The 19,370-nt window shown below is 46.0% G+C and overlaps 1 protein-coding gene across 1 annotated transcript in view; it reads left to right on the top strand.

Moving 5' to 3' along the window:
• Positions 1-18,274: 18,274 nt before the first annotated feature.
• The window catches only part of pacrg (PARK2 co-regulated), a 160,718-nt gene continuing 159,622 nt past the window's right edge, over positions 18,275-19,370 (top strand). Inside the window, exon 1 of the mRNA XM_055656604.1 lies at positions 18,275-18,526. Coding sequence (XP_055512579.1) covers positions 18,455-18,526 — 72 coding nt within the window. The 5' untranslated portion in view covers positions 18,275-18,454. The remainder of the gene's footprint in view (positions 18,527-19,370) is intronic.

A 19,370-nucleotide genomic window follows, 5' to 3' on the forward strand; every position in this document is an offset into this window, starting at 1 on the left:
GAGGTAGCATAATCAAGGAAGGGTCGCACCCCGGCCACTCCCTCTTCCCAACAAGTTAATACGATGCGATGCGATAGAACATCTTGGTCGGCATGGGCAAGTTGGGCCGAAGGGCCTGTTTCCATGCCCTGTGACTCTTTGCCCCTATGGCTCCAAGATATGTTTGATTTTGGGCATGGTTCCCTTTGTAGAATGACATTCAATGAAGTTGACTGAGCATAAAGCAAGGCTGCGTTGTCGGAGAGAGAAATTTCTCATCAAAATGAGCAATGGGACACACAGCCAGTAGCTACACAGGGCCAAATGTAAGAAATTAATCAAGTCTGTCAGCCTATTGGCAAACGCGCAGAGGGCTGTGCTGAAATATCTCCACAGTAATACATCTCTCATTTGGCATCTATGTGTGTTGTAATGTTTGTAAAAGTCTCATCATTTCCGACGCGCAAGGTGTTTACCACGCTGAGATTACAAGATTACAGGCAGCAGCGGTAGAGTTGCTGCCTCACAGCGCCAGAGACCCTGGTTCGATCCCGACTACGGGTGCCGTCTGTACGGAGTTTGTACGTTTGTACATGCGTGGGTTTTCTCTCACACTCCAAACACGTACACGTTCAAGTTCAAGTTCAAGTGAGTTTATTGTCATGTGTCCCTGATAGGACAATGAAATTCTTGCTTTGCTTCAGCACAACAGAACATAGTAGGCATTGACTACAGAACAGATCAGTGTGTCCATATGCCATAATATAAATATATACACACATGAATAAATAAGCTGATTAAGTGCAAATAACAGATAATGGGTTATTAATAATCAGAGTTTTGTCCGAGCCAGGTTTAATAGCCTGATGGCTGTGGGGAAGTAGCTATTCCTGAACCTGGACGTTGCAGTCTTCAGGCTCCTGTACCTTTTACCTGAAGGTAGCGGGGAGATGAGTGTGTGGCCAGGATGGTGTGTGGGTCTTTGATGATGCTGCCAGCCTTTTTGAGGCAGCGACTGCGATAAATCCCCTCGAGGGATGGAAGGAAGGTCAGAGCCGATGATGGACTGGGCAGTGTTTACTACTTTTTGTAGTCTTTTCCTCTCCAAGGGTATGTAGGTAAACTGGCTTTGATAAAATTGTAAATTGTCATTAGTGTGTGTAGGATAGTGCTAGTGTGCGGGGAATCGCTGGTCGGCACAGACTTGGTGGGCCGAAGGGCCTGTTTCCGCGCTGTATCTCGACAGTCTAAAGAGCTGGAGTGGTGAAATAAAAGCAACTTTCAAGCGCGATCGCTTCTGGTATGCGATTCCATGTGAAATTGACACCGTAATTGGATCTAATTGCACTTACACATTCTCACATTTTCGGCATCACCTTCTGAAAGCACAATTTCCGCATTAATTTATTCACACTGGTGTCTCTGAAAGTTGCTCCAGATGAAATGTGCCACTGTAATTGATCGTTAATATCCCACTGCTCACATGCAATAAAACAAAAGTGACCCCGAGCCCTTCGACCACAGATAACGGGGGGTGAAATGTCTTGCTGTGGTATTTCAGTACAGTTATACACATTTGAGATTATGTGAAAACAATGATTATATCTAAAGGCCTTGTACTGTGAAATGTTCAACTCTGGATAACTTTGCAAGACAGTGATACAGCGTGGAAACAGGCCCTTTGGCCCGGCCAAGATAGACACAAAAAAGCTGGGGTAACTCAGCCCGAAACGTCACCCATTCCTTCTCCCCAGAGATGCTGCCTGTCCCGCTGAGTTAGTTACTCCAGCTTTTTATATCTATCTTCGGTTTAAACTAGCATCTGCAGTTCCTTCCAACACTCTTCGGCCCACCGAGTCCATGCCGACCAGCGATCCCCGCACACTGACTCTATCCTGCACACACACTGGGGACGATGTACATTTATACCAAGCCCATATATAAAACCTACATACCTGTACGCGGGAGGAGACTGGAGCACCCGGAGAAAACCCACGCAGGTCACGGGGAGAACGTACAAACTCCGTACAGACAGCACCCGTATAATAATCATGTGTTGTCTTTCCGCTGACTGGTTAGCACACAACAAAAGGTTTTCACTTTACACGTGACAATAAACTAGACTGGACGAGAGCAAAGTAATCTTAACTAAATTAAAGATATATTGTCAGGCATGAATTGAAAGTGTTAATGAATTATTGGAGACAGATCATGAGTTGAACTGAATGAGTTGTTGAGCCAAACTATTTTTTTTTCTGGAGGAGAGTCAAAAATGTGACACTTTGGCGGGCTGATTCATTAACCTGGGATTTATTTATGACCAGTCGACTACTCACAGCAATTGTTTTCCACGCGCTACTTTTGTTGTGTTTGAAGGGCATCTTGAATCATTTGAACACGGTGGTTGCTGCTGCATTGAGCAGAGCTGCAGGAATGTCAACTCGAGTCAGTCCAAATGCTTTATCTAGGGGGATTGAAATCTGCCCTTCCGTTAAGGAGCTCAGATCCCAGATCTCCACGTGGCCGCCTCTGCATTGGTGAGAACGCAAATGGGAGGAACAGCGCCTCATATTTCACTTGGGGCAGCTTACAACCCAGCGGTATGAATATTGAGTTCTCCATCTTCAAATACCCTTGCATCCCCCCCTCTCCCTGTCCCCTCCCGCACCCTAAGCATTGCACTAGTTCCACTGTCGTCCCTGTGAGTCTCATTGTCTGCAGCTTGTTTTCACCCTAATGGCCTGTTTCCTTTATCATTGTTACTTTTTTTGCATATCTTTAATTCTTTTTATATCTCTCTACATCACCTACACGTCTATATCTATTGTTTCCCTCTCCCCTGGCTCTCAGAAGAAGGGTCTCGACCCGAAACGTCACCCATTCCTTCTCTCCAGAGATGCTCCCTGACTCGCTGAGTTACTCCAGCATTTTGTGCCTATCTTTGGGACTAGCCGAATATCACCAACTGGAGTGTGGTCCTGACCTCCCATCTACCTCATTGGAGACCCCTTGGGCTCTTTAAACGGACTTTACTGAGCTTTATCTTGCATTAAACGTTATTCCCTTTGTACACTGTGGACGGCTCGATTGTAATCATGTATAGTCTTTCCAAGGCAGATAGGACAATAATAAAACGAAATAAACACTAAACTCTTTATCTTGCACTAAATGTTATTCCCTTGATCCCTTATCTGTACACTGTGGACGGCTCGATTGTAATCATCTATAGTCTTTTCGCTGACTGGATAGGACATAACAAAAAAGCTTCTCGCCGTACAAGTGATAATAAAAGTACACTAAATAAAAAAAGCTAAAACTATCTCAAATTGACTTGTCTATCCTTGGCTTCTTGCCCACATAACCAAAAGAAGGAAGGCAGATCGTGTTGGACAATGCCAGACAGCCACCCACGGCCAATAATTAGTTATAAAGAAGGAAAAGTGGTGGAGGGGGCACATTTTCACATCCTTAAACCAGGAACTAAAATTAGATTAAATACAGCAGCAACGGCACGGATGTGTTGGGCTGAAGGGCCTGTTTCTGTGCCGTATGCCTCTATGATCCTCTGACAAATAACTTTGCAGTTGGAACGATGATATCATGAAAAGAGTTCAACATTTGATACCTGACAGCTTAGTTTAGTGTAACTTGGAGATACAGCACGGAAATAGGCCCTTCGGCCCACTGAGCCCACACCGACCAGCGATCCCTGCACACTTAACACTACCCTACACCCAATTTACAATTATACCAAGCCAATTAGCCTACAAATCAGTACGTCTTTGGAGTGTGGGAGGAAACCGGAGATCCCGGAGAAAACCCACGCGGGTCACGGGGAGAACGTGCAAACTCCGTACAGACAGCACTGACTGTCCGTCAATTAGAACCTAGCTGTGGGTCACCATCGTGACAATAGTAAGCCTAAACCTAAACCTTTGTAAAAGAATGTACTTGATTTTGTTTTGCCTGTAGGTATCCATGCCACACTTTGGATAAACGATTCTGCAGATTTGACCTTTTGCAACAAATTATACTTTGGCAATAGACTGTGCTCCTGAAATGAGCTGGGAATCACTTCTGGAATTATGGATAAGGTTCTTTCTCAGAAAAGGGGGTTCAAATGTCTAAGACTGATGCAAAAGGCAGGAGATGCAGACAATAGCAATATTTTCAAAAAATTGCCTTCGTGCAAATTACCATATTGAAAGGCCAATATAAATATAAAAAGGAAAACTTTCTCGTTTGTTACTGGTTCTAAATGCGCATCAAGCCATCGGCTGCTACACGTCAACTCCGCACAATGTTGAAGTCCTTGCTATTCAGGGGAAGGAAGGATGAATGGTGCAGCTGAGGAGATATTGTGGATACAACAGCAAGGGTAGACTTAAGGGCCTGTTCCACTTGAGCGGCATTTGCACGTTATTTACGTACATCATTTACGCGTCACAACTTACGCACGTGTGTCGTGACACGCACGTGATGCGCGCATGGTGCATATTACGCGCGCACGGTGCGTGGTGGCGTAGGCAGTGACGTGCGGTTGCGCGCGGCGCCCCGGGATTTTGAGATGTAAAAAATCTTCGTGCAAAATCTGCGTGACACGCAAATGACGCCCAAGTGGGACAGGCCGTTTGCATCAATCAGGCACAGGCAGCGAAACTAAGTCAAATCCCTGATCTTTTGATCAAATGCTGCTATAAATCACTGGATTTGGCTCAGAGGTACAGCGCAGAAACAGGCCCTTTGGCCCACCGAGCCGGTGCTAACCAATGATCCCCGCACACAAACACTATATCGGTGGTGAACCTGTGGAATTCTATGCCACATAAGGCTGTGGAGGCCAGGTCATTTGATGTTTTTAAGGCAGAGAGGGATAGATTGTTGATTAGTGCGGGTGTCAGGGGTTATGGGGAGAAGGCAGGAGAACGGTGTTAGGAGGGAGAGGTAGATCAGGCATGGTTGAATGCCAGAGTAGACTAGATGGGCCGAATGGCCTAATTCTACACCTAACACTTATGACCCAAATCCTTCATCACATTGAATATGAGCATTAAGTTTGCAGTGTGCCTCTGGAAGTAGTGGGTCTAATGGAAAGTGGAATTTTGTGCCAAACAGTTGGAGTGTAGATATCACTCATGCTGCATTACATTCTCTGTACACGTTGTGTGGAAGGGCTTTGCGTTCCATATAATGGTTCTGGAATTCCCTCTGGAACCACATGCTTATGTTGCCGTTTTGTCCAATCTGCTGTTCTCACAGAGTTAGATAAGACAAGCAGCCTTTATTACTCAGCCGGCCGAGCCTCAACATACTCAGCAGGGAGGCATAGTGGCGCAGCGGGTAGAGATGCTGCCTAATAATGTCCCTGTCCCACTTAGGAAACCTGAATGGAAACCTTGGGAGACTTTGCGCCCCACCCTAGGTTTTTCCGTGCGGTTCCCGGAGGTTGCAGGTGGTTGCCGGAGGTTGCAGGTAGTGGAAGCAGGTAGGGAGACTGACAAAAACCTCCGTGGGGCGCAAAATCTCCAGAGCTTTCCGTTCAGGTTTCCTAAGTGGGACAGGGGCATTACAGATATAGATATGCCATTTATTGTCACTATACATGTACAGTGAAAATGAAAGCTGCTCGTACTCAGTGCATACATACAATTTAGCACAAAAAACAAGAAACAGAAAAAACAAAAAACAGAAGGGAGGAAGGAATAGGTGCACAATTTCTGCGGGCTACATACATATATACATATATCCAGAAGTCCGTGTTGGGCAGTGAAGTCAGTGCATGTGTGAATTAGAATTAATAGTAGTTATAATTCTCGGAAAGCAACTATTCCTGAGTCTATTTGTCCTGGATTTGATGCACCTATAGCGCCTTCCAGAGGGCAGCAGGTCGAACAGTCCAAACTACACACAGCACTAGAGACCAGGGTCCGATCCTGACTACGGGACCTGCATGGGCTTTCTCCAATGCACCGGTTTCCTCCCACACTCCAAAGACATACATGTTTGTAGGTTAATTGGCTTCGGTAAGATTGTGAATTCTCCCTAGTGTGTGTAGGATAGTATTAGTGTTCGAGGATCACTGGTCAGCACGGATCCAGTGAGCTGAAGAGCCTGTTTCCGCGCTGTATCTCGAAACTAACCTAAATCTCTCCTACTTGCCCGATCGCCACTGATTTTACATTATGGAAGAGAGGAGGAGCAGTGACGTCACATATTCCCTCGCTCCATAGATGCTGCCTCACCAGCTGAGTTTCTCCAGCATTTCTAATCTACCTTTGCACACTAATTTCACATCAGTTCTACAAAGGATACCGAGGTTTGCCAAATCGAACTGGCCTTAGTTGGATGACTTATTCAGAATTCCAAAGTGCCACACTTAGTTCCACAGTCAGTGCATTATAAAGCTCGTTGTCATAGCGCAGTTTTTTTGCAAAAGACACTCCTGGAAGTAACACAAAGTGATGTATGCTGCTACCTCCTTGTAGAGATCGTGTTATTGACTGCTGTGCTTAATGGCCTTTGAGAAAAGTCCGGGGGAGCGCGCTGGGAAACTCCCCGGGGTCTGGTGTAAGCCTTGAAAGGCAGTTACTGTATCATTACTTGGCTCTTTGTCACGGTGATAGGAAGATCGCGGAGACACAACAAAAGCTAATCTCGTCCCTGTGCAACCTTTATCTTGTAACCTGTCAAGTTAAATATACAGTGGACCCATCTCCAGCCCAGACGGAGTCGGAACTCAATGAATGTCCATGCAGTTTTTAATCCAGTCATCACTTCTTATCTCCATTAGACTTTAACACGGTTCTGGGCTCCGTACAGAGAGCAAACAATATATGGAGTTTAAGAAGAAACTGCAGATGCTGGAAAATCGAAGGTAGACAAAAATGCTGGAGAAACTCAGCGGGTGCAGCAGCATCTATGGAGGGAAGGAAATAGGCAAAGTTTCGGGCCGAAACCCTTAAGGGTTTCGGCCCGAAACGTTGTCTATTTCCTTAAGGGTTTCGTCCAGAAATGTTACCTATTTCCTTAAGGGTTTCGTCCAGAAACGTTGTCTATTTCCTTAAGGGTTTCGTCCAGAAACGTTGCCTATTTCCTTCGCTCCATAGATGCTGCTGCACCCGCTGAGTTTCTCCAGCACTTTTGTCTACCTTCGATTTTCCAGCATCTGCAGTTCCTTCTTAAACAAATTCTTTGCATTACAGACTGGCACGATGCTTGTACATACAACTCTACAACTCTCCCCCTCCGCAATTCCTCATGTCTACGTATGTTTTCCTGGTCATCGTTTGCCTAGTCCCATGTTGCAATAGATTGAAGCGCAGAGCTCAGAGAACAGAGAGCTTTTGTTTACAACAATCCTCCTCCCACTCAGCCCCCCAACTAAAGGTCTTAGGACAAAGTTGGTGGGGAATGGAAGAAAGAAACCAGAGTCTAGTGTTTTATTGTCCTGTGTCCCAGATAGAACAATGACATTGGGGAAGTCCAGGCAAGGGGCACAGCTTAAGGATAAGGGGGAAATCCTTTAGTACACTGATGAACCATATAATAAATGACACAAAAAGTTCATCTCTGGAACTCTCTGTATAGTTATATAGTTCATGTGTGTTTAAGAGGGAGTAGATGTGGCCCTTGTATATAGGGGGTATGGCGAGATATATACATACTATATGATATATATATATATATATATGGCGGTGCAGGCTCGAAGGGCCGTATGGTATGTAATTGTGTTTGTATTCTTACTTGCATATAAATATAGTACACTGCAAACCATATATAAATGACAAAAAAGTTATGTGCATATATATATATATACATATACAAACATGCCCATACATACATGTATATATATGTAGTATATATATATGTAGATTAAGTGGGACCCGTTGGGTCCCAGGTTCACACGGGAGGGCTTGTCCCCCAATACAATATTTCACTTCTCCACCAATTCCAATATTGGTGGCCAGTGGGGATCTGGAGTGCTAGCATGGATGTTGTGAGTCAAGTCAAGTCAAGCACAGTGAGTGGAGGGCCACCAACATTTCAATCCATTTCAAGTCAAGTCAAGCACAGGGCAGGCAGGGCCAGCCAACAATACAATCCATTTGCTTTCATTTCAGGTGAGGTCAAGCAAAGCAAAGGCAAAGCAAAAGCAAAAGCACAGGGCAGGCCAAATAACTCATTTCATTTCATTAAGGGCTAACAAATCATTTATTGCAAGCACATTAAGGGTTAACAAATCATCATTCATTGCAAGCACATTGCTGGCTAACAAATCATTTATTGCAAGCAATATAAAGGGTTAACCACATAAAGCACATAAAAGGTAGACTCACAGTTCAGTAGACTCACAGCAGAATCAGAGTTGTGGCCTCTCCCTCGCGATCTTTCAGAGTGACTGCCACGTACAGGCATCCGGGGTTTTATAGTCCTGCCCTCCCCCGGAAGGGGCGTTACCTTCATCATGGTGATTGACAGGCGAGAGGACCAATCAGCTGATCTCAAGATTTTTTTTAAAACACAGATAACTTTTTTATTTTTAATCGATCGGAAAAATCCTTGGGGCTGCCTCAGCGAAGGAGGACTGTGAGTAAGATGGCCAAAAATCATAGCGATATAGGGTAGCGATTTTTTTTAGATCAATATACAGAGCAGACAGGAAGTGGTCAAGATGAGACATTTTCTTATATAGATTTTTACATGGAAGATGAGGTAAGGGAAGTGAGAAATCTCAGGGTACAAAAACCAGTCGCTCTAAGCTGGAGCTATACATGTGGTATATATATATAATCTTTCACACAATTTTTCACACAAAGGGTGTTGGGTGTATGGAACGAGTTGCCAGAGGAGGTTGTTGAGGCTGGGACTAGCGCAACATTTAAGAAACAGTTAGACAGGTACATGGATAGGACAAGTTTGGAGTGATATGGACCTTCAGTAAATTGCCTGCAGCAAGAACGCAAAATAATTTGCAACTGTTAAAATCCCGAACTAAGATCGAAGCTATTGCTCATAAAAGAAGAAATGCACTATCACAAAAACTCAGTGGGGAGGGCAGTGGATGAATGGTACAGTTCAAGTAAGATAATTACATCTTAATGACATAATGCCGACTGTGAAACTTAGGGGCCATTTCCCCCTTTCTGTTAAGCCTCTTTCCGTGCTCTATCTCTAAACTTCTTCTTGCATTTGAGGCAGCGGAAGTCTGCAGCAGGGGTGATGCCATCCGGTTCGACATCCGCAAGTGCCCGCCCCAAAAAGGGCGCATGCTCTTCTCTAAACTAAACTAAACTAAACAATATTTCCAACTTATTTCACAGTATGTAGGGTGGCACAGTGGAAACATCTTCTGTTCATAAGGTCATAAGGGATAGGAGCAGAATTAGGCCATTCGGCCCATTAAGTCTACTCCATCATTCAATCATGGCTGACCTATCTCTTCCTCCTAACCCCATTCTCCTGCCTTCTCCCCATAATCCCCGACACCTGTACTAATCAATAATTTATCTCTGCCTTAAAATTATCTATTGACTTGGCCTCCAAACCTTTTGTTAGGTGAGTTGCAAAGTGCGTGTCCTCTGTTTTTTTTTCTTTTGAATTGAATTGAATTAAAAATAGCGGAGTCGGGGGATATGGGGAGAAGTCAGGAACGGGGTACTGATTGGGGATGATCAGCCATGATCACACTGAATGACAGTGCTGGCTCAAAGGGCTGAATGGCCTACTCCCGCAGCTATTGTCTATTAGAAACTTAGAAACATAGAAATTAGGTGCAGGAGTAGGCCATTTGGCCCTTCGAGCCTGCACCGCCATTCAATATGATCATGGCTGATCATCGAACTCAGTATCCCATACCTGCCTTCTCTCCATACCCTCTGATCCCCTTAGCCACAAGGGCCACATCTAACTCCCTCTTAAATATAGTCAATGAACTGGCCTCGACTACCCTCTGTGGCAGAGAGTTCCAGAGATTAGTCTATTGTCTATTGCCTAAAAATTACAGCATGGAAACTGGCCCTTCGGCCTGCTGAGTCCATGCTGACCCTTGAGCACCTAAGTTCGATGTCATCCCACCTTCTCATCCAATCCCCACTAACTAGGGGCAATTTACAGAGGGCCAATGTCATATTTGATCATTGTTCTTGGAATGTCATGCTAAGTTATGGATGCTTAATAAATGTTAGTGTGTGTTAATGAATAATGCTCACTTTTACATGGATTTAAAATATTCTGCTTTGCTCGATTATTTGCACCAATGTGTTTAGTTTAGCTTCGAGACACAGCGCGGAATTAGGCCCTGCAGCCCTCCGAGTCCATGCCGACCAGCGATCCCCGCACACTAACAATGATCCAATGCACTAAGGCAATTTATAATTTTTACCAAAGCCAATTAACCTACAAACCTGCACGTCTTTGGAGTGTGGGAGGAAACCGGAGATCCCGGAGAAAACCCACGTGGTCACAGGGAGAACGCACAAACTCCGTACAGACAGCACCCATGGTGAGGTCTCTGGCGCTGTGAGGCAGCAACTCTACCGCTGCGCCACCGTGCCGCCCCCACTTACTTACGAGATGTATTTACGAGCGTTAAGATGCTGATATTAAAATGAATGCTTTCCCTGGAGAGTTTTGTGCATTCATATGAATATTCTGACAGTGTAGCTGACCACTTAGCGTAGCAGTTTTAATTATTCATTTTATGAATGACAGCACTTGTTGTAATTCCTGCTTTGACAGCACTACACGGCTAACTTTAAAAATCGTAAATGCTTAAAAAAGCAATATTGGTCTTGTAATAGTGAAAACAAATTGAATGCCGTTGAGTGATAGAGTAATTGCGTTACACAGCATGTAAACAGGCCCCTCAGCCCAGCATCTCAATGCCGACCAACATGCCCCATCTAAGCTAGTCCCAGCTGCCTACGCATGGACCATATCCCGCTTATCTCCTTTGGCCCCCTGCTGACCATGGGTGTCTCCAGGGTGCTATTCCCTATATGGAGGATGCCTGTGCGTGACTTTGTTTAACGTGGGGAGACTGGTGCACAGACAGCCACCCCACGGTCCTTGACAGATCTGGGTCAGGATCCAGTGGCATGGAGTCCAAGACGGCCAGAGTCCAAGGTCCACACAAGCTTCTCCACCACGACAAGATGAGAATCCACGGAGAATATCCTGCTAAACCTTTCCTATCCATGTACAAGTCCAAGTGTCTTTTATATGTTGTTATAGTTCCTGCCTCAACTACCACCTCCGGCAGCTCGTTCCATAGAACCATCTCTGGGATAAAGTTCCCACTCAGATTCCAATTACATCTTTCCCTTCTCCCCTTAATCCTCTGGTTCTCGATCCCCTGCTCTGGGCGAAAGGCATTGCATCTACTTTATCTATTCCCCTCTTGATTTGTATATGCTTCTATAAGATCACGCCCCATCCTCCTGTGCTCCAAGGAATAAAGTCCTTTATTTAGCATGCCCAACCTTGCCCTATAGCTCGAATCCTCAAGTCCTGGCGACATCTCTGCAAAGTTACATGTACAGATATTTCTTGAATGTATTCGATGTATTCCAGAGAGAGTCAGATATAGTTCTTAGAGCTAATGGAATCGAGGGGTATGGGGAGAAAGCAGGAACGGGGCACTGATTTTAGATGATCAGCCATGATCAGATTGAATTCATCAAACAACCAAGGAATTAGCCACAGAGTGCTGGAGTAACTCAGCAGGTCAGGCAGCATGTCTGGAGAACATCAAGTCAAGTCAAGTCAAGTTTATTTGTCACATACACATACGAGATGTGCAGTGAAATGAAAGTGGCAATGCTCGCGGACTTTTGTGCAAAAGCCAAACAACAAAACAACCAAACAAATTATAAACACAATCATAACACACATATTATTTTACATAATAGACTGAATGGATGGATAGGATTCAAGGATAGCACACCTATCCATGTTCTCCAGAGATGCTGCCTGATCTGCTGAGTTACTCCAGCACTCTGTGGCATATTATTTGGTTGATTGATTAAAGGATACAACATTGGAAGAGGTACTTCAGTCCACCATCGATCAACCCATTCACACTAGTTCTATGTTAGCCCCCTTTCTCATCCACTCCCTACACACTAGGGGCAATTCACAGAGGGTTCATCTACCTACAAACCCGCACGCCTTTGGGATGTGGGAGGAAACCGGAGCTCCTGGAGGAAACCCATGCGATCGCAGGGAGAACGTGCAAACTCCACGCAGACAGCAACCGAGTTCAGGATCGAACCTGGGCTGTGAGGCCACAGCACTGCCGGCTTCGTCACTGTGCCGCCCCTAATGCAAGAACGCTGGAGAAGATACTGGCATCGTGCAACATAGACGTGTACTGAAAGACAAGCAGCAAACACTGAGCACATCCCAGACATGATTTAATGGCATGGCTTAAATGTTTTTAAAGAAGAATCAAAATTGTTTATGTAGCTACGCCATTATCCCATTGAAATTAATGTACCTACTGACTTTTGCAAATTACCTAAATTAATGAAAGCAAGTATTATTATTTGTCTTGTCCAAAAACTCAGCTGTATTTTTTTTTTAAATACAGTCTGACTACCCAGTCTGAAGAAGGGTCTCGACCCGAAACGTCGCCCATTCCTCCTCTCTCAGCCTGTCCCGCTGAGTTACTCCAGCATTTTATGCCTATCTTCAGGGTGAACCAGCATCTGCAGTTCCTTCCTGCCTCGATTGATAGATTCCTTCATAGGTTGGTAGATTCTTGATTAGTACGGGTGCCAGGGGTTATGGGGAGAAGGCAGGAGAATGGGGTTAGGAGGGAGAGATAGATCAGCCATGATTGAATGGCGGAGTAGACTTGATAGGTAAAGTTTATAGAAACATAGAAACATAGACAATAGGTGCAGGAGTAGGCCATTCGGCCCTTCGAGCCTGCACCATTCGCCATTCAATATGATCATGGCTGATCACCCAACTCAGTATCCCTTACCTGCCTTCTCTCCATATCTTTAGCCACAAGGGCCACATCTAACTCCCTCTTAAATATAGCCAATGAACTGTGGCCTCAACTACCTTCTGTGGAAGATGTTGGCCACCATTGAACCTTCTGAAGGGTGGTCCAGCCCTGAAATATCACCTGTCCGTTCCTTCCACTGATGCTGCCTGACCCACTAATTCCTCCAGCACTTGGTCTTTTTGCTCAAGATTTCAGCATCTGCAGTTTCTTGTGTCTCCATTAAACCCTTTTATTTTACTGAGTTGGATGATCAGCCATGATCATATTGAATGGCGGTGCAGGTTTGAAGGGCCGAATGGCCTACTCCTGCACCTAATTTCTATGTTTCTATGTCCATTTAACCGCCAGCAACATTGGTGAGCAGGTAATTCCACATCTCCACTGTGTCAGGAAAGGTTATAATATTCCTTATTCCCAAGTTCTCTACCAATTTATTCATTACCCACCCCCATAAGGTCATAAGGAATAGCAGAATTAGACCATTCGGCCCATCAAGTCTACTCTGCCATTCAATCATGGCTGATCTATCTCTCCCTCTCAACCCCATTCTCCTGCCTTCTCCCCGTAACCCCTGACACCCGCACTAATCAAGAATCTATCTATCTCTGCCTTCGATATATCCACTGACTTGGCCCCCACAGTCCTATGTGGCAAAGAATTCCACAGATTCACCACCCTCTGACTAAAGAAATTGATCCTCATCTCTGTCCTAAAAGAACGTCCTTTGATTCGGAGGCTGTGACCTCTGGTCCTAGACTCTCCCACTAGTGGAAACATCCTCTCCACATCCAATCACCCTGTCAAATTATTTTACACTCGGTTCTCAAGATACCGAAATGAACAATGACACTCAGATGGTGCACAAAAATGCTGGAGAAACTCAGCGGGTGCAGCAGCATCTATGGAGCGAAGGAATTAGGCAACGTTTCGGGACGAAACCCCTTGGGTTTCGGCCCGAAACGTTACCTATTTCCTTCCTGAAGGGTTTCAGCCCGAAACGTTGCCTATTTCCTTCGCTCCATGGATGCTGCTGCACCCGCTGAGTTTCTCCAGCATTTTTGTCTACCTTCGATATTCCAGCATCTGCAGTTCCTTCTTAAACACAATGACGCTCAGATACCCCGTCAGCACTTGCCTCATTGATTACTGAGAAAATGAATCAATTATCGCCCTGATGATCTATTGAACGGGGAAAGTTTCACTAAGCGGTTCGTGGAATCATAGATCACGGGAAGTTAGAAATTACATAGCCGAATGACCCCCAATTTCACATTTGGATCGACGCTAACGACACAGAAAGCCACGAGACACATTTTACCCACCTGCCTCTTCTTTGTGGACTAAATCTGACTCATAACAGAAATCAATTAGTGGCAATTAGAAGTGGTTTGAATTATTGGTTTGCCTCCAGAGCAGGGTCTCAGTGTGAGCACACACACAGCCTGTGATTTACAAAAGCAAATTTCCGCTAGCTAATTAAGAACTAACTGCGCTTTTCTCTCGGCTTTTGAAGGTAGGGCAGGAAGTTGCTTAATAGCCGATTTTACTGAATTCAATGGATGTACTGAAATGTGTACTTTGCTGCCTAAATGGCCAGCCACCTAGTAGGGAGTCGACTAATTGATGGCGGGCTGTGCGCTTGTTAAAGGAGACAATTAAATCTCAAGTCAGCGGACGCCGGGGGTGGTGGGGTGGACCAAGCGCAAGGATATACATATGCATAGAAGACCCAGGGATCTTCTGTTTCCTCCCACACTCCAAAGCCATGCAGGTTTGTCAGTTAATTGGCTTGATGTATAAAGACCCTGTCCCACTTAGAAGACCTAACCAGCAACCTCTGGTGACCTTGCCTGCCACCCAAAAATAAAAAAATCAAGGTCGAGGTGACCTGCAACCTACTACCACCTCCCATGCACATGTTGAAAACCTTCCTCGACTATGAAGAAAACCGGCTTCGACTAGACCTGCGACTAAAAAACGGCAACCTATTTTTAGTCGATGCCGATTTTAATGATGAAGTCTCGACCACGCGGAAACCACTTTCGACCATTAGTGAGAGTGACCAAAACCTCCGGTGACCTCATGGAAAGCTCAGGTGGCGGGCAAGGTCACCAGTGGTCTTCTAAGTGGGACAGGGGGCTTTTAAATGTGAAATTGTCCCTAATGTGTGTAGGGTAGTGTTAATGTGCGGGGATCGCTGGTCGGCACGGACTCGGTGGGCCGAAGGGCCTGTTTCCCAGGACACTCAGATTGAACCTTCTGAAGGGTGGTCCAGCCCTGAAATATCACATGTCCGTTCCCTCCACTGATGCTGCCTGACCCACTGACTCCTCCAGCACTTGGTGTTTTGCTCAAGATTTCAGCATCTGCAGTTTCTTGTGTCTCCATTAAACCCTTTTATTTAACCGCCAGCAACATTAGTGAGCAGGTAATTCCACATCTCCACTGTGTCAGGAAAGGTTTTTTTTTTTAAAAGGCCAGACACTAACGTTAAGTATAATATTCCTGATTCCCAAGTTCTCTACCAATTTATTCATTACCCACCCTCATAAGGTCATAAGGAATAGCAGAATTAGACCATTCGGCCCATCAAGTCTACTCCGCCATTCAATCATGGCTGTTCTATCTCTCCCTCTCAACCCCATTCTCCTGGATCAAACCTGGGTCTCCGGCGCTGTGAGGTAGCAGCTCTACCGCTGCACCACCGTGCCGATCTTGGCCCCCCCAATCTTAGTCGTTCCAGCACTTTGTGTCTTTTTTTTTTGCAAACCAGCAGCTGCAGTTCCTTCTGATTCCATGAAGCTAATCTCTGGCAGGGCACAGCAGGAGTTGCACAATCCCACACAAACCCAAATTCCTGAGCTGGTTAACAATTAATTTTGCAGCCTCATTAAACCCCAATTATTCCCTCCGGGGAGCAGTACTGGGCAAAACAAATAAACAGGGACAAACTGCTGAGGGGCAACACTAGTGTTTCAAGGACATACACAAAATGCTGGAGCAACTCAGCGGGTCAGGCAGCATCTCTGGAGGAAAAGGAATGCGAGGCGATTCTGGTCGTGACCCTTCGTCAGATTCTTCTCCAGCGAGGCACGGTGGCGCAGTGGCAGCGCTGCCTCGCCGTGCCAGAGACCCGGGTTCAACCCCGACTATGGAATGCTTTCTGTGTGGAGTTTGTACGTTCACCCCGTGACCTCGTCGGGTTTTCTCCGGGTGCTCCGGTTTCCTCCCACATTCCAAAGACGTACAGGTTTGTAGGTCAAATGGCTTCGGTAAAAATTGTAAATTGTCCCTAGTGTGTGTAGGATAGTGTTAGTGTATGGGGTGATCGCTGGGTAGCATGGGCTCGGTGGGCTGAAGGGCCTGTTTCGACGCTGTATCTCTTAGCTAATGTAAAATGTCCCGCCCTGAAACATCACCCATCCCTTCTCTCCAGAGAGGCTGCCTGTCCCACTGAGTTACTCCAGCACTTTGTGTCTATCTTTGGTGCAAAACAGCATCTGCAGTTCCTTTCTACCTAGATTGATAGCATCAATAGACAATAGGTGCAGGAGTAGGCCATTCAGCCCTTTGAGCCAGCACCACCACTCAATGTGATCGTGGCTGATCATCCACATTTTTGTCAGTCTCCCTACCTGCTTCCACTACCTGCAACCTCCGGCAACCACCTGCAACCTCCAGGAACCGCACGGAAACCTTGGGTGGGGCGCAAAGTCTCCAGAGGTTTCCGTTCAGGTTGCCTAAGTGGGACAGGGGGCATTATTCGGCAGTATCTCTACCCGCTGTGCCACCATGCTGAGTATGTAGAGGCTCGGACAATAGTGGCCAGCTGAATAATAAAGGCAGCTTGTCTTGTCTAACTCTGTGAGAACAGCACATTGGACAAAACTACAACAGAAGCATGTGGTTTCAGAGGGATTTCCAGAGCCATTATATGGATCGCAAAGCCCTTCCACACAACTTGCACAGAGAATATATTGTAGCATGAGTGATATGTAGATTCCAACTGTTTAAGAAGGAACTGCAGATGCTGGAAAATCTCTCCCTCTCAACCCCATTCTCCTGCCTTCTCCCCATAACCCCTGACACCCGCACTAATCAAGAATCTATCTACCTCTGCCTTCGATATATGCATTGACTTGGCCTCCACAGTCCTCTGTGGCAAAGAATTCCACAGATTCACCACCCTCTGACTAAAGAAATTTCTCCTCACCTCCTTCCTAAAAGAACATCCTTTGATTCGGAGGCTGTGCCCTCTGGGTCCTGGACTCTCCCACTAGTGGAAACATCCTCTCCACATCCAATCAGCCTGTCAAATTATTTTACACTCGGTTCTAAAGACACCGAAATGAACAATGACACTCAGATGGTGCACAGAAATGCTGGAGAAACTCAGCGGGTGCAGCAGCATCTATGGAGTGAAGGAATTAGGCAACGTTTCGGGACGAAACCCTAACGGGTTTCGGCCCGAAACGTTACCTATTTCCTTCCTGAAGGGTTTCGGCCCGAAGCGTTGCCTATTTCCTTCGCTCCATCGATGCTGCTGCACCCGCTGAGTTTCTCCAGCATTTTTGTCTACCTTCGATTTTCCAGCATCTGCAGTTCCTTCTTAAACACAATGACACTCAGATACCCCGTCAGCTCTTGCCTCATTGATTACTGAGAAAGGGCTGATCTATTACGCAGAGAGGGGTGAATCTGTGGAACTCTAGTTGAGGCCACACAGTTCATTGGCTATATTTAAGAGGGAGTTAGATGTGGCCCCTTGTGGCTAAAGGGATCAGGGGGTATGGAGAGAAGGCAGGGATGGGATACTGAGTTGGATGATCAGCCATGATCATATTGAAAGGCGAATGGTGCAGGCTCGAAGGGCCGAATGGCCTACTCCTGCACCTATGTTCTATGTAAATGTAAAATAATATGTGTGTTATGATTGTGTTTATAATTTGTTTGGATGTTTTGTTGTTCCGCGAGCATTGCCACTTTCATTTCACTGCACATCTCGTATGTGTATGTGACAAATAAACTTGACTTGACTTGACTTGACTTGTATCCTTCGCTCCATAGGTGCCTCCTCACCCGCTGAGTTTCTCCAGCATTTTTGTCTACCTTCGATTTTCCAGCATCTCTCTGCAGTTCCTTCTTAAACACAATGTTACACTGAAACCATGTCAATTTCCTTCCCTCCACAGATGCTGCTGCACCCGCTGAGTTTCTCCAGCATTTTCATGAACGAAAGGTGTTCGGAAATGACGTTGAGTGTATCAGCAATCGCTCGGCAACTGTTCCTTGGACGCCTGGAGTCGGCTGCGGGTGAAACAACACACTGGTAATTAGTAACACTCGCCCCACTCACTCACTCGCCCACCCACTCGCTCTAGCTGCGAGCGCTGGGTCGCAAACGGCAAGGAGGTTCCCCAACACTGGCCAACTCTCCCCCCCGGGGGGGTCGGAGAGGCAATGTCGACCCTGAACAAGCACAGAGCCGCTCGCCTCCTCCCACTGCAAGTCGCCAACGTCAACAAGCCTGTAGTAAGTCCAACTCCAAACCTACAGCTGTTTCATTTAGCCATTTAAAACGAGCAGCGTGGGCGCTTTTATTCGCCATGATAATTCTGCAATGTTTAATAAAACTGAAGTCTGGAGCTGCTTTCACCCGCCCGAGTAACCCCATACACTTGTATTAAAATCTAAAAGATAATGCTCTTTCAAGTAGCATATTCCTTCCCTGGAGTAGGGCCACCTGCAAACATCTGGCAGCTGAGGGTAGGCAGTGTTTTGCTGGCGTGGTTTTAATACCACAACTTCAAGGTCCACCATTCAAGTAACCCCCCTCCCCAGTTTTAAACGCCTCCATTCAGACCCTGCCTTGACCGTCGCCCAGCCACCTTCTCCACAGAGATGCTGCCTATCCCGTTGAGTTACTCCAGCACTTTGTGTCTTTCCCCCAGCCCCTTGCAAACCAGCACCTGCAATTCCTTGTGCCAATGCTTATCTGCAATTCTTGGTTTGGGTAGACCATAGTTGAAGTAGATTGAAGAACAGAGCTGGGGGGAGGGGGGGAGAGAGCTTTTTGTTTAATCAATTCTCCCCCCATTCTTCCCGTGCCTATTCATACCACCTGCTTCACCCAAACATTAAAGTCCCACCAACACACTATGCACATCAGCATTGTCTATCAGTCGGACGTTTGCCTTTGTCATTGGCAAAACTCTGGAGCTCTCTGGCTTCACGTCCCGACCCAATGATTTGAAGGCAAAAATATCTGGACCATAGATACAGGAGTAGGCCATTTGGCCCTTCGAGCCAGCACCGCCATTCAATGTGATCATGGCTGATCATCCCCAATCAGTACTCTGTTCCTGCCTTCTCCCCA

The sequence above is a fragment of the Leucoraja erinacea genome, chromosome 26, assembly GCF_028641065.1.
Source record: "Leucoraja erinacea ecotype New England chromosome 26, Leri_hhj_1, whole genome shotgun sequence".
NCBI lineage: Eukaryota > Metazoa > Chordata > Chondrichthyes > Rajiformes > Rajidae > Leucoraja > Leucoraja erinaceus.